Source organism: Garra rufa, chromosome 21 (assembly GCF_049309525.1).
Source record: "Garra rufa chromosome 21, GarRuf1.0, whole genome shotgun sequence".
NCBI lineage: Eukaryota > Metazoa > Chordata > Actinopteri > Cypriniformes > Cyprinidae > Garra > Garra rufa.
In genome coordinates, this window is record NC_133381.1 from 16,715,329 (window position 1) to 16,732,256 (window position 16,928).

General features: G+C 34.6%; 1 protein-coding gene across 1 annotated transcript in view; it reads right to left on the reverse strand.

Annotated features, from left to right (window-relative positions):
* The window catches only part of atp6v1ba (ATPase, H+ transporting, lysosomal, V1 subunit B, member a), a 38,544-nt gene that overhangs the window by 2,028 nt on the left and 19,588 nt on the right, over positions 1-16,928 (reverse strand). The window contains exons 7-13 of the mRNA XM_073826733.1: positions 12,276-12,377; positions 9,888-9,985; positions 9,668-9,791; positions 6,281-6,431; positions 4,212-4,294; positions 757-861; positions 534-663 (exon numbers count right to left, since the gene is read on the reverse strand). Of these exons, the coding sequence (XP_073682834.1) occupies positions 534-663; positions 757-861; positions 4,212-4,294; positions 6,281-6,431; positions 9,668-9,791; positions 9,888-9,985; positions 12,276-12,377 (793 nt within the window). The remainder of the gene's footprint in view (positions 1-533; positions 664-756; positions 862-4,211; positions 4,295-6,280; positions 6,432-9,667; positions 9,792-9,887; positions 9,986-12,275; positions 12,378-16,928) is intronic.

Below are 16,928 nucleotides of genomic sequence, written 5' to 3' on the forward strand. Positions count from 1 at the left end.
TAACTGAGATTGTTGGAGTCCAACATGTGTTGGTGGAACAATGTCCTTTTCTACCAATGACGGTAATGACACAGCAACTGTGTGACAGACACAAAGGAAGTTGAGAGATTTCATCCCCAAAATAAAGCGCCGATCATTATGAAAGATGTACACAGTTTTTTTTTTAAAGTGAAGTGGAGGGTTTGATGGAGACGGAGGGCCTTGCACCTTGTGCCACGCTGAAGAGCGACATCATTGAGAAGAACATTCATTGAGGTGAAAGAGCTTTGCGGCAGAGCAAGAGCAGTGGCTGATAGAAATACTGTCTAGTGGTTTCCAATATAGACTATAAAACAGCATAATAGTGTACACGTACACACACAGTCGGGTGAACCTTGGAATTTGAAGAAAAAAGCTCTAGTGTTATGAACTCGGCTTGAAATAAAGCAAAGTTCCATTTACCAGAGATAATAACTGGGTGTTTATGAGTACAGTTCTATCATTTCTGCCAAATTTAGACCTATGTGAAGTAAATGAGCCTAGAGGGTTTGTACCTTGAGCAATGAAATTCTTTTCAAACTTCTGCAGGAACTCAAGGTACAGCAGGTCATCTGGAGTCAAAGCTTCCTCACCCACAACAGCCTTCATGGCTTGAACATCTTTACCAATAGCATAACAGGCATACTATGAGATTAAGAGAGAAACGGAGTTAGAATTAGTTTGAAATATCACAACCAAATGGCAAACTGTGGCATGAATGTTTTACAACTTCTTTACCAGCTGGTTAGAGACATCGGCGTGATCTTTGCGGGTCATGCCTTCTCCAATAGCGGATTTCATCAGACGAGAGAGGGATGGAAGTACGTTGATAGGAGGATAGATCTTTAAGTTAAAAAAAGAAGAGTTAGGTTATGAAAATAATAGAAAAAACTGTTCTGACTTATATTGAGGATAAATTCATGTATACACTACCAGTCAAAAGTTTTTGAACAGTACTATTTTTAATGGTTTTTTTTCTGCTATTCAAGCCTGCATTTATTGATCGCAAAAGCAGTAATATTGTGAAATATTTTTACTATTTATAATTACTGCTTTCTATTTGAATATATTTCAAAATTTAATTTATTCCTGTGATCAAAGCTAAATATTCAGTATCATTACTCCAGTCTTCAGTGTAACATGAACCTTCAGATATCATTCTAATATGCTGATTTGATTTAAAAAAAATTTTTTTATATTATTATTATTATCATCATCAATATTTGATAAGTTGAGTAAAAACATTTTTTCTGGATTCTTTGATGAATTCTATTAATGATATTAGGGATGGCGAAAACTAAAAAATTTCTTGACCGACCACCGAGCCTCATTAGCCGGTTGAAACCGGTTAACCGATTAGTTTAAAATATGGTACGCTATTTGAAATAACAGCCATTTCGAGCCGCGCCTGCAATTTCGCAACTCTGTCGCATCTCTCTGCCGCTCTGCCTCCCGCACACACACACACACACACACACACACACACACACACACACGTACACTGCCACTCACATCACTTTTTAAAAATCCCCTAGGATATTATTTTTGTTGAAATTAAACAAACGAGTAAATTATGATTTAAAAAAAAAATGGTTGTTAGTAGGACTAATATTCGTTTGGTGGGTTGGCATTCGATTTTAAATTGAGATTCAATATTCGTTTTTTTTTTTTCATACACCTTGCATCCCCCGCAAAACGGTTCTCATTTGCGCTTAAATATGAATGAAGAAGATCAGACTGCTGCGCCACTAACACAGAAACAGCAACAAAAAAAAAAAAAAAAAAAAGAGAGAGAGAGAGAGAGAAATTTAGTAATATTTGAGAGACACTAGCCTATAAAGTACAGTCGGGCCCACTTAAATGGTTTAAGCAAAACTAGGGCTGTGACTGTCGTAATGACAACTGCGCCTCTGCTTTAAATGCACGCATAGGCTAAAGCTGACCGCAAAGCCCCAGCAAAAATAATTACCATGAATGTGTCGGGGAAAAAGTAGGGAGATATTTGAATTATTTATTAAAAAACTAGTATTTGACACAAAGATGAAGTTGACGATCCTGATGCCATTTGCTCATTGACGCGGCTTTAATACCTAAATGCATATGCATTAGGCCTATAGCTATTGGAAGAGTTTTGTTTTCGATTTGAATTATTTAAATTATTTTTTTACAGTTTCGGATGATATATTAGTCTTACCTTTATGAGCAAAAATGAAGTTTCACATAGCGCTGGCTGGCGCTTCCATGTTCTGCAAAGCGTGCTTATATCTATGGGTTTTAATTGAAATCGTGATGACTTGGTCGTTACTTTAAAAAACAAAAACTTAAATTTAACAAATAAAAAGTGTTCCAAATATATGTCTAAATTAACTTTATAACCTAAATAAACGAAAATAAATGTAATCACTTTGCTATTAAAAACAGCAGCTGTGCAGTGGGGAAGAGAAAGAGAAACAGACCGGTTCCAGTCGGACTCGAGACAGTAATTCTGATGAGCTGTCGGAGAAGGTCCGGGCGAGGTTTTAGTAATGTTTGCAACGAATGTTTCTTAAATAGCCGATTTAACATTCTTATTTAGGCTAGATTCATATTTAAATGTATTATTTATTTGATTTATTTTAGCGTTTTGTAGGCTGATTGTTCACTGACTGAAGTGCTCAAATAAACACGCACCGTTTGTTAATAATGTTTGGGCCTCATTTATTTTGGGTTTCAACATAATATACATATGCTGTGTATTTTATATAGGCTTATATACACAAACGTTATATATAATGTATATATTTATTTATAAATAATTTAGATATGAATAATTTATTTATATATAAACACCGCGCCATTTTTTTCGTTCTACTTTTATTTAAATAGCCTACCCTTCACGGTGCCAGTAATTACTGTGCTAATTTCTGATTTGGGAGTGATTTGTTTGTTAAAATTTTTTAGGCTACCTTATTAAAAGTATTGCACTTAACAGACCTGTGTGTTTTGTATCACTAGCGCGGTGTCCGTTCATGAAGCGGATAAGCTCTGCCTGCGTGAGGCGCGTCGCATCCAGCAATGTTCTATTACAATTTATTAATTCTGAACGTGTGGTGTGTCCATATTGCACCAAAATGCAACACTGCACTCCCTCGGGTCCACAGCAAAAATCGTTTGGATGAACTGTTCTCGACATAATAAAAATGTCAACAGAAAGACATACAGAGATTCCTGCCTTTATTAGAGAGAAGAATATGTTCAGCCCCTCCCACCGAAGCTTCGAAGCTCAAAAAATGGTATTCGGACCAGCCCTAGTTGTTAGACCGTTGTGTTCTTTTGTGTTGACATGCAGATGTTTGGATAGGCCTATTGGCCCATGTGCGCCGTTGCGCGCAAAGTTTGTATATTTTAAACACTTCCGAGGATAGTGGGGGTCACGAGTCACTGGCACGGTTATTTTGGGGGTCGTGAGCTGAAAAGTTTGGGAATCCCTGGCCTAATAGACTGCAACATGATAAAACCAATGGATAAAACAGGCACCTTCAGAATGCGTAAAAGACGCACCGGCACTTTTTTTTTTTTTAACCGACTACCGACAACTTTGACCGGTTAACGTTGATACGGTCAACCACCGGTCAAACGGTCATCGGTTAACATCCCTAAATGATATAAAAAGCTTTTGTAACATTATACACTACACCATTTGAAAGTCAGTATCATTTATTTATTTATTTTTTTGGAAAGAAATTATAGAACTTAATACTTTCATTTAGCAAGAATGCTTTAAATTGATCAAAAGTGATGATAAAGACATTTATAATGTAAGAAACCTGACAAATTCCACTCAGCTGTTTTCAACATGAATAATAATAATAATAATAATAATAATAATAATAAATGTGTTTTGAGCAGCAAATTTGAATATAACAAATATTGTTTGAAGGATCATATTAATGCTAGAAATTCAGCTTTGAAATCACTGGAATAAATTATATTTTAAAATATATTCAAAGAGAAAACAAGATATTTTAAATAGTCAAAATGTCAAAATTCTACCATTTGTGCTGTAAAAAAAAGACTTCTGCTCTAAGATTAAATATCTTACTGTTCAAAAACTTTTGACTGGTAGTGCATGAAGTATATTAATGTGTTCTAGTGTATTTATGCAGTAGATTCTGCACAGTTTTTCAGCTGTTACGGCTGGTCAAACTTCTCACCTGTCTGTTATGCAGTTGTCTGTCAACATAAACCTGTCCCTCTGTGATGTATCCCGTCAGATCAGGGATTGGATGGGTGATATCTGTAAAGGGGGGCAAAATGGCAGATTTAAGCATTTTTATGCAGCTTATTCTAATCCTTAATTATGATTTTTAGTTAGTTATTATTATTAGCATTTATAAACCATTTCATTTGCAGCCCTGATCTGAAGATACTAATGGGTATAGTAATATTGTGGTGTTTTGGACGGAACAGAGATAGTGAGTTATCGAGATAGGAGGGCAAAGAAAGCGAGAACGAAGAAAGATGGAGGTTTCCTGGTGCTGCTATAATAGGGAACACCCATTCAGAAACACACACAGGTCCTTCACAAGGATGTTTCTATAGTAACCGAAGCCATCAAGAGTGCTAGTTACTGGGCGCAGTTGCTGTGTCCGGCCTTAACACAAAATAAACAAGTGCACGTTTTATATCACTAACTGTCCAGAAACATTCTGATTCCAGCAAGTTTTGTAACAGCGGAAGGAAACCTTCACCACTGAAGAAAATGAATGAAACTTATGACATGAAAAAAAAAAAAATCATGTACATTTTATCTGGCAATCCAGTATGCAAGAAGTGTGAATGTAGTTGGCTGTAGTTTAGAGACAAAATTGAGAAGGGACGTAAAACTTGCAAAACCTTTACGACATAACTTTGTTATGGGATGTCCTCATTTGGAAAAAAATTCAAATGAACTAAATAAACTAACTAAAGAACTAAAACTAAATAACTAAACCTAAATAATTATATAAATATTCAATTAAATAATAATAATAATAAATATAAAGCAACTAAACGAATCTAAATAAATGATTAAAATAACCTAACAACTAAACTGAAATAGTTAAATAACAGAATAAGTAGCTAAAAATATGAAATAATTAAAATCTAAATTAAGAAATAAAAGTATATCTAAATAAATGACTAAAATAACCTAACAACAAAACTGAAATACTTAAATAACAGAATAAGTAGCTAAAAATATGAAATAATTAAAATCTAAATTAAGAAATAAAAGTATATCTAAATAAATGACTAAAATAACCTAACAGCTAAACAGAAATAATTAAATAACTGAATAAATAGCTATAAAATACAAAATAACACAAAAACTAAATAAAAAGTATATCTAAATAAATGACTAAAATAATCGAAACTGAATTAAATGACTAAATAAATAGCTACAAATAATAAATGATTAAAAATCTAAATAAATAAAAAAATCTCAATAAAAGACTAAAATAATACAGATGGAAATAATTAAATAACTGAATAAATAGCTAAAAAATACAAAACAATTAAAATCTAAATAAAAAAAGTAGATCTAAATAAATGACTAAAATAATCGAAACGGATTAAACAGCGAAAAAACTCAATAAATGACTAAATTACCTAACAACTAAAACAATTAAATAACTGAATTTAAAAATAAATGTACATCTAAATAAATGACTACAATAGCCTACAATAAACTATTAAACTGAAAAAAATAATGATTAAAAATGGAATAAAAAATAAATTTATATAGAATTTAATTAAAATAATCAAATAGCTAAAACAACTAAACTGAAATAATTAAATTGCTAAAAAATAGCTAAAATAGTAAATAATTAAAAACCTAAATAAAAAATCTATACGTAAATAAATTACTCAAATAACCTTACAACTAAAACAGCTAAACTGAAATAACTGATATAAAAAATAAATAACCGACTAAAATAACCCAGTAACTAAATAAAACTAAACAATAAAACTAAATTAAATTTATAAATAAAAAACTAAAATAACCAAATACCTAACTAAATGAGAAACTATGCTAAACAAGATAATAAATCAAATGTATTTAATAAAAATAACTAAACTAAAAAAATTAAATTAACTAACTAATTAAAAAGTAATAACACACTTCAACAAAATGCACAATTTTATAGCTTTAAAAGAATAGGATGAGTTACATGCTGAAATGCCTGACAGTATATCATCAATAATTAATGTTATATAAATATAAGTGTTTATGTGAATGTACCATCATTAGGCATGGTCAGAATGGGGATCTGGGTGATTGATCCATTCCTGCCCTCCACTCTTCCAGCACGCTCATAGATCGTAGCAAGATCAGTGTACATGTAACCTGGAAAACCACGACGACCTGGCACCTCTTCACGGGCAGCAGACACCTACAACCGCAACACATCAAGACAAAACGGGCATTTAACATCATGATATTTGAAGTTCTATTGCATAAGCATATGGGTGAGACATCATTATCTGCTATAGGGAAATAACGAAAAGAATAACAATGTGCAGTAAATAGTAAAATTGTTTGCACTACAAACCAGTATGCTCATAATTAAGATAATACATTATGGTAAGACACACAAATTTGCAAAATCAAGCAGCTAAAAACAGCTTGAAGCGGATGAGACCGGAAGCCAGACCCATCAAATTTACAAATGGCTGCACCCGTTCTTACGGGGAAAAACGCATGGATAAAAACTTTTCATTGTTTCCTGTTAAGTTACACAGAGGCATATTTTAACCTTTGAGTCACAAAAAACTAAACTGTAACATCTGTTCCATACCAACCGATCAATGACAGCCATTTCAAGCCAGTCAAATGACGTTAATATGTTTTCGACTCGCTGCATCTGCACACTGAGGCGCTTTTATAAGCACAAAATACACTCAGATCTACTCCCAAGGTTAAAACGAGTGTAGACACTGTTCTGAGCCTCACCTTTACCAGGCTGAATGGGAGTTAAATGTTAATGCTCCCGCTGCTCTTTGGAAGCATCTGCCTACCGCAGTAGCCAAAGCAGGCGGCTTCGATAGGGCTGAATGTATCCCAAGGTTACAGCGGCACAAAGACAGTTGGGAATGGTCCTTTCACATGCATGCAAACTATTTAGAATGAGCATTATGCGTTTGACATGTTTGTGCCACAAAAAAAAAAATAAATAAATAAATAAAGATAATCACTGGCATGAGGTTGGAAGAAAAGACACAGCCAGAAAAAAAACATCTTCAGAAGGCTGAAGTATACACAAATCTGTTTGTGTGTCAGAATGTCCCACTGCTGTTTTGAATGGCACACTATCATACAACTCATACTATTTTGCCGTTATGTGGACTGTGACCTAATACATTCATGAAAATGTGTAGTCTACATCCACTCATAAAAAATCCTACTACATCCACATTGCAACACACTCCAATTTCTTCACTCTTCCAGTCAAAAAACAAAAACAAAAAAAAAAATCAAAAGCAACATCAACCTTGATTTTCTTAAACGTATTCTGCTAAAACTTAAAACACATTTAAAAAAATATATAATTATAGTAATTAATTAAATAATTTTCTTGTAAAAATGTGTTGTTTTTTTTAATGCAATCTATGTAAATTCTTATGTTAATTCTAAGTTATACAAAGCATTTCACTGTATGTTGTACTTCTAAGTTTTGACCAATAACACTTGATTTGATCTATCAATACGCTATTCGGAGCAAAGCCTATGTCTTAACTTTACTTCGGGTTTTGTTTAAAACATGATTTTTACACTTTGGCAGATGGTGCTGAAATCCATTCATTACAATTGGACACAGTGGCTCTTCAACGTAATCCACACAGGAAACACGATACTAACCATAATGCTGGCCATTGCTCCAGCCTCCAATATTGTTCCAAATGTCAAGAGGGGGTTAGTGTGCTTTTGTTACATGAGATTGTGCTCTTTCATAGTCGTCATAGCTGTTTGTTCACTGCCAAACAGTTGAAATATGATATAAAAGAAACGACCCTGTACATGCAAAGTCAACTACTTGTATTGCTAAACAGAGTTGAGAGATGCTACATTAGTTAGTTTTTCATATAATACATGACAATGCAATATAAATGTGTTTGCTGTGCATGTAACCAGCAAAATACAAAATGATATAGAAACTAGATACAGAGACTTAGGATTATTTACTTGACAAGGTCAATTATGTTTGAACAGGTATTAAATTTAAGAGAGCAACATGACATATGATAAAACGGGGGCTGGAAATATCACCATGATGTACAGAAGGTGTTCCAGATTTATTTGCCCTTGCATCTAATAGAAAAACCTACTTCCCCCTTGAATGCTTTCAGAGCTATAAAATCTCAACATGAACTGTTTATATGAGATACAAGTGCATTATGCCTCTGTAAATCTGTAAAGGAGACCTTCAACCAGGTTTGTTAAATTCACCATAAGATTTTCTAAAAAAATAAATAAAGACATATATCCTTAAAAATGTATTGAGTGAGTTCTTGTCCATTTACAAATAAAATCCCATTGAAATATATTCCAAGCCCTTTAGGCTCAGCAAGGCTGCCTTTATTTGGCCTAAAAGTGCAGTATAAATAGTTATATTGTGAAATATTGTCACAGTTTAAAATGGATAATTTATGAAATATTATATTATGAATATATTAAATTTTTAATCTATATTAATATATTTTAAAATGTAATTTATTCCTGAGATATCATTACTCCAGTCTTCAATGTCACATGATCCTTTAGAAATCATTTTAATATGCTAATTTGCTGCTCAAGAACAGTTGGGCTGATTAATATTTTTAATGTCTTTACTGTCACATTATTATAATATGGAAAAGAGCAGCTGTAATATTTTATTTCACTGGGATAAAAGGCATACAAATTTGAAGTAATTTTAAGAAACAACTTCTCTCACAAATCTGAGGCTCTTGAATTTTAAAGGGCTAGTTCACCCAAAAATGAGAATTCTGTCAATAATTACTCACCCTCATGTCGTTCCAAACCCGTAAGACCTTCGTTCATCTTCAGAGCACAAATTAACATATTTTTGACGAAATTCTAAATCTTTCTGACCTTGCATAGACAGAAATGCAACTACTACATTCAAGGCACAGAAAGATAGAAAGGACATTGTTAAAATAGTCCATGTGACATCAGTGGTTCAACAGTATTTTATGAAGCTATCAGAATACTTTTTGTGTGCAAAAAAATTACGACAATTTCTTCTCTTCTGCGTTAGTCTCTCTTGCGTACATATGTCGACTGACACAGAAGAGAAGAAATTGTTGAATAAAGTTGTTATTTTTGTTTTCTTTGCACACAAAAAGTATTCTCATAGCTTCATAACATGTCCCAGAAATTACTACTTACTTACTTACTTACTTACTACCTTTCTGGCCCTTGAATGTGGAAATTGCATTGCTGTCAATGCAGGGTCAGAAAGCACTCAGACTTGATAAAAAATATCTTAATTTGTGCTTTGAAGATGAATACATGAGAACAACATGAGGGTGAGTAATTCATTTTTGGGTGAACTATCCCTTTAATGGCTCTTGCTTCTGATATATTTATTATGAGTAAATAATTTTATCAATATGATATTGTTCTCACCTCTCTCAGAGCCTCTGCGTAGGAGCTCATGTCTGTAAGGATGACCAACACGTGCTTCTCACACTGATAAGCCAGATACTCCGCTGTGGTCAGAGCCAGACGTGGGGTGATGATGCGTTCAATGCTACGCAGAACAATTCAAAAGAATAAAATAGTCAATATGTTATGTTATAGGTGTTGTACAAATTGCATTACATAGATGATTTAAATGCATTCTCACGTAGGATCGTTGGCCAGGTTTAGGAACAAGCACACGTTGTCCATAGAACCGTTCTCCTCAAAGTCCGACTTGAAGAAACGTGCAGTCTCCATGTTGACCTGAGATTCAAACCAACAAATCATGTGAAACGCTGAATAAATCCACTTCCTGTTTTACCAGACTCTAATGAACTAACAATGTCAGGTGCTTTTCTTGTTCATTGTTCACCCAAAATCTCCACTATTCAGTTCAAAGTGACCTCTTGAAGTACATTTCCTGCTAAAGGAAAATCCTTTTCCTTTTATAAAAGGAATAGCATTTTGACCACCCTGCACATGAAATCAAGATATAGAGTTACAGGGCGTCAAAAGCCAATGCATTAGACACGAGTCCGCACCGGGAGCCCAGCGGCCACAGGACACAAGGCTGGGTCACTGACATTTCAAGCACGGGTTAATGGAAGTCCTCCACACTTGAATACACGGGTGAACCTGACACCTGACACAGGTAATACCTGTCTGAGAGGACAGACCGCAGCCACTCAGGTGACAATAACAAAGGTTTGGAGAGGAAGCAGACAGGTGAGGGCAGAAGGTTAAGGTGGTGTTGAAGAGCAGGATTAAGCCACATACGAAGATCAACATTCAGCCGTTCACACAAAACGGACACATTTTTACATTCCGTCCACTGAGAGGATCATTTTACACAAGCGTCCTGAAATTCATGCAAACAGTTGACCCGTGTTTAGACAGACACCTAGAAGTAAAACAGGATTTACTGTTGTAAATAAAATGAACACACAAGAAAATAGGGCCGGGCGATAATTATCGAGTGATATAAATTTCCTTGATAAATGATAATAAGAGTTTGATAAATGTTCAATGTAATGTAATGTTCATGCGGCAAAGATGGTGCAAAGGCCGTTTATCCGCTCGGCTCAAAGATTAAACGGCGGCGCGGTGGGAGTTTACTAGAGCAGATGTGTTTAACCACTGATGAGTCTCGGCCAAACGACCACTATACAGTGCTGTGAGATCCATTGTAAAGCACTTGAATTCAGCCAAGAACACAAATAGCTCTGTTTATAGCCAGATATAGTGCTGACAAACAGGAGAGAAAGTGTGCCAAAAGATACAGTCAGAAGGCTCAATACAGTCAGAAGGAATTAGGGCTGTGCAATAAATCGCATGGGATTGTCATGCGCATCTCATCAGTAAAGCCGGTTCTGTGATTAGTAGTAAATCTCCATCACCTGCATTCAGATGGCACGGTATTTAAAACACTAAGCCATAGATTACTGAAAAGCTACGCAATATCGCGTTCAAAATCGAATGCGATTCATCCGCGATTTTGAGTAGCTTTTCAGTGATCGACGGCTCAGTGTTTTAAATACCGTGCCATCTAAACGCAGGTGATGGAGATTTCCTACTAATCACAGAACCGGCTTTACTGATGAGATACGCATGTCAATCGCATGCGATTTATTGCACAGCCCTAGAAGGAATGATACAGTTACCATAGATTTACTTTAGTAGCAATAACTGCACCATGGTATTGTGTCACAAATGTGGGTATTCATGTCGAAATTGATATTATATTGATATTATTAAATGCACACATGTATTAAATGTATTTAAGGAGGAGTAATGGAATCTAATTACAGCATTTTTTGTGTGATTAAGCTATAGCATTGACGCATTTATACTAAATGTATTTAGATCACTGTTTTTTTTATACAGAAACCATATTACATTTTTACCATGAAATTGAGGTGTTATATTTATGGTTTTAACGGTGATTATCAGGATCTAAATGTATGCCACTATGAAAACCAATAGTTAATTAAAAAAGAAAAAAAAAAAGCTCAAACGGTCAGAGTGATTAAATTTCACCATATAAATTTTTTTTACCAATATTACTGTACTACCATAATTCTACATCTGCATCCTGACTCAAGCTACTTTCAAATGTGTAATAAAACACATTAGAGGTTACATTATTATTTATATTATAAGCCAACACAAACCTATTTCTTGATTTAAAACAGTATTACTCATTAGAACATGAAGAACTAATTTTTTTTCCCTATTTTTTATTTTATTTATTTTGTTGAAAAAAGAATTACTGGAAAAGTGTCAACAACACAAAAACTTAAGTGTTTCTTATGTTCTGATCATAAAGAATAGTCAGTTTTTTTTTTTACAACTTTCACATTGGAGCAAATATCTGGCTTTAAACTTGAAGAAAAAAAAAAAGATATCGATATCGACTGATATAAATGTTTTTTTTTTTGTCTATATCGCCCAGCCCTACAAGGAACCTCAAGTAAAACAAGCCTTTGAACATGGTATGAAAGAAAAAACACATACTTGGAACCACGCACAGATAAAGACACAGAAAACCACTCACCCCCATAGCAGCAAAGACGATGGCAAAGTTTTCTGCACTGTAGTCCATCACATCTTTCGATTTCTGCACCAAACCAGCCTGACGACAGATCTGGGCAGCAATCTACCAATCAAAAAACACAGAATTACAACAGTTAGAATTGTACAATTTGATTTGATTTAAAAAAGAAAGAAAGAAAGAAAGAAAGAAAGAAAGAAAGAAAGAAAGAAAGAAAAGTAAGGGGTTGGGTAAGTTTTAATGTTTTTTTTTTAAAAAGAATTACCTTATGCTCACCAAGTCTGCATTTATTTGATTAAAGATCACTAAAAACAGTACTTCTGTGAAATGTAATTTAGTTTAATATTTGAGTTCAATGAATTAGTTTACTCCAGAATTATGTTCAAGTCCTTTTTTCTTAAATCGAAAAAAAAAAAAAAGGTTTTTGAGGAAAACATTCCAGGATTTTTCTACAGTACATATAGTGGACTTCAACAGTGATAAACAGGTTGAAGGTTTGAATTGCAGTTTCATTGCGATTCAAAGATGAGCATCTGGGGTTAAAACGTATATAAATTTGTATTTTTCTTAGAAAATGACAGATTTTTTTGCTAGATAAGACCCTCCTTCCTTGTCTGGGATTGTGTGGAATCCTTTGAAGTTGCGTTGAAAGTACAATCTTTAACTCACTGGCCACCGTTGAAGGGCCAATATATGGAGACAAATCCTGGAATGTTTTCCTCAAGAAATAAATTTTTTTTGCAACTGAAGAAATAAAGACATGAACATCTGGGATGACATAGGGGTGAGTAAATTTTTAAAGTGAACTAATCCTTTAACATACTATTGGGCTAAAATGAACACTACATTTAAGTGCAAAACCCGTTTTTGAGTGTGTGGACATATATTTGTGTATTTGCAACAAAGAGATTAAGACCACAAGCATGAGGAATTTCACGCTTATCACTTAATGTAATGATGCTGGACGTCTAATCCGGCCTGACCCCTGTCTGAACTCTGACCCAGAACACCTGTTTCTCTGAGGGGATAAAGCCGGCTGTGACCCCACGACTCCTGTTTAATGGAACGAGAAACTTTTATATCACAGCACAGCACCTTCATTAGTGAGACACTGAAACCCACTTTACACTTGGGCTGTTGGAAGTTCACACCATTCAACCTTGGATTTTGATAAAATTTTCATAACTGACAATCACTAGAACTTTATTCTCTTTTCAAAGTCTATATACTGAAAACACTACATTTTTTTTAATTCATCGTAGTGCCATGAAAGAATTCTATACTCTTTCTTTGTTGATGTATGGAGTTGATGTTTCACTCCTTAGACCTGGAACAGGTTTCTTCAAACATGGAACAGATCTGAACAAAACAGACGGGCTTTTTACACTTGTAATTGTTAACTCTTAAAGCTACTGTAATTCTCTTTAATTCACTTCAGCATTCTAGCAGAACAGCGTCACACTGTATAGCTTTCAATTAGCAGAGCAAATGCAGAATTAACCTTGATCTGGAGCTGGTTTTCATCAACTATATTCTTTACCCAGGGTCTTAACAAAGGGTTTAAAACGACAAAAATCCAGGGTTAGCCATAGCGTGAAAAGCCCAAACGTGTAGTGGTTTATTATTATTACACACTTGAGTGTGTGAGTTTAAGGGTGTTAATGGGAACTTGTGGTTGATGGTTTGGAGAAAACAGCTGTGTTATGTGTTAAAATGTCAGGGTTGAGTGAACCAGCAAATGATCACAAAAGATAATATTTGTGTGTCCACATACACTTGTTGACTTCAAACATGCAGTTTGTGAATAAAGATAACGTCTATTTGAAAATTTGTTTCAATGCTTTCAGAGATATGAGGTGTCAGTGGCCTTCCACGTTTATAAACCCACCAAAAGCAGCAGTATTTCGGCCAGTTTTTCTTCAAAAACGTACATGATAGAGGTAACAGAGTCAATGGTTTGAGAATTCTTCATGCTTTACCTTCGAGTTCAGAACTGATGAGTTTCTAAAACCATTTACTCTACAGATGGCACATGTCTTTAAATGTTTGACTAAAATTATGTCCTGTTATTTTATATTTCTCAAAAATTTGCAAAGACTGCATCCAAAATTTGTAAGATTTAAAAATTATTTGACCTTGAATTTCTAAGAGCTACTTTACAAAACCTACTTTACACAAAATTAATTATAGTTATGAGTTTCAACCAGACTCTGGGGACTAGTAAACTAGCTATGATACAAAATGGTAGATGTCATTGACCCTCTTACACTTCCTACAACTCGTACTCCATTCAAGGCAGGCTACTTATATCCTTAACAGCTCATGTCGTGGGTTATTACATTCATTTTCCAGCCTGACGGCAGATAAGTTTGGCAGCTGAGTCACTTACAGTCATAACCAGCTACAATAGCCTATTTATGATCTCGGGAAGAGAAACGACTCAAATGCAAGCAACTTCTTTATAATAATGAACTATGCGATGTACAGTCCATGTAATTCCTTATAAAGCCTTGAAAATTATATTCCTATTCCTTTCCATAATTCATGCGATAAAGAGTTGGTGGCAAAAAAAAATAGTTTTCGAACCTCTACTCTGTCCTTTGAAAGTTTGAGGAACCTATTTAGAGTTCAAAAATCATTTATGGTTGTTATCAATCAGTTCAGCAAGGACATCATACTCATCTTGAAGCTAAACAAACCAACTGACCTAAAGCATGTACTGGATGTATTGATCAGTACTAAGTGGTTGGTTTTGTTTGCTTACTCTAGAGCTCTCGAAATCATACCGGTTCCTCCCGCATTCACACGAGTGGAGAATGCGATGAAACGAACTCTGACCCACCTCACTGTTTCCACAGAAACACCACAGGGTGAAATCAATTACAGATCCCTCTCAAATTAACGTTAATCACACAGCCTTGTCTCACTCGCGAGCATAATACAGAAAAAGGCACTGCGGCTGCCTCGCTGCTGCACAATAAAGTGCTAAATTTGATCACAACACTTCAAATGAGGGAATTTAAATAAATCCCTCTAGGTTTAATTAAAATAATTAAGACACACTGGCAAGCAGCACGGCCTGTATTGTATCATCGGTTCCTGTATAAACACACATTCCTGCAGTGCATTTCAAAGAAAGTTAAAATCAAGCTAGTTGAATGCAAAAACAAGGTGAATCTATTAACGCGCCCATGCATTGAAACAAAAGTACAGGAAATGTGTGCTAGTGATGAAGAAATATACTAGTCAGGCCAAATAATTATCCAATACCAATAATCTCTAAATCAATAAGGCGTAGTCATATTTAAAAATATGTTGTGTTATTTTAATTTCTATATATACACTATAATATATGTATTATTTACTGCGCAAGCCTTCGGGAATTATTCGAATAAAACATTTATTATTATCATTATCAATGCTGAAAACAGTTTTGCACTACCATTTAAAAGCAAGATTGTGAAAATAATAATAATAGTACTTTTATTCAGCAAAGACACATTAAAGGATTAGTTCGCTTCTAGAACAAAAATTTACAGATAATTTACTCACCCCTTTGTCATCCAAGATGTTCATGTCTTACTTTCTTCAGACGTAAAGAAATTATGTTTTTTGAGGAAAACATTTTATGTCCATATAATGGATTTCTATGGTGCCTGACTGCCCACGAGTTTGAACTTCCAAAACGCTGTTTAAACGCAGCTTCAAAGGGCTCTAAACGATCCCAGCTGAGGAAGAAGGGTCTTAACTAGCGAAACGATTGGTTATTTTCTAAAAAAAAATCACATTTTAACCTTAAATGCTCATCTTGTCTAGCTCTGCAATGCGCATGCGCATCCCACTCTGTGCACTCCGGTTCAATATAGTTACAGTTCTCCTCCAACTTTAAAATCATCCGACATTACATTGCTGCAGAAGTACCGACCCAGTGTTCACAAAGTGAACGTGCAAAGAAAGTCAACACCCCCCCTTACAAAAAACTGGTAAAACAGCGATGTAGGACAATTTTGAAGTTGGAGGAGAAAATGAGATGGGAGTTTTTCAACATACCCTTCCACAAAGTGTCTTCAACCGGAATACACAAGAGTACACATACGCATGGAAAAGCTATACAAGACGAGCATTTGTGGTTAAAGACTGTATAAATTGTACATTGTTTCACTAGATAAGGCCTTTTTTCCTCAGCTGGGATTGTTCAGTGCCATTTGAAGCTGCGTTTAAACTGCATTTTGGAAGTTCAAACTCGCGGGCACCATAGAAGTCCACTATATGGAGAAAATTCCTTAACTGTTTTCCTCAAAAAACATAATTTCTTTACGACTGAAGAAAGAAAGGGATGAACATCTTGGATGACAAGGGGGTGAGTACATTATCTGTACATTTTTTTCTGGAAGTGAACTAATCCTTTAAGTTGACTAAAAGTAAAGTAATGCGTTTGTGTAAGTAAATGCGGTGACAAAACACAAATTAGAAGTGCAAAACGAAGATTTGTAAAGAAAAATGTCAGAGGTTTTCGATATAATCCAAGAGCAGACTGGTTTTCCTTTGCTGTAAACAAAACTTGGTTCTTGCGAGACTAGCATATTCCCACAGAGTTTACAGCTCTCTAGTGAACATGTATACGACAATTAGTGGAAGCTAGAGATTACAGTTTCT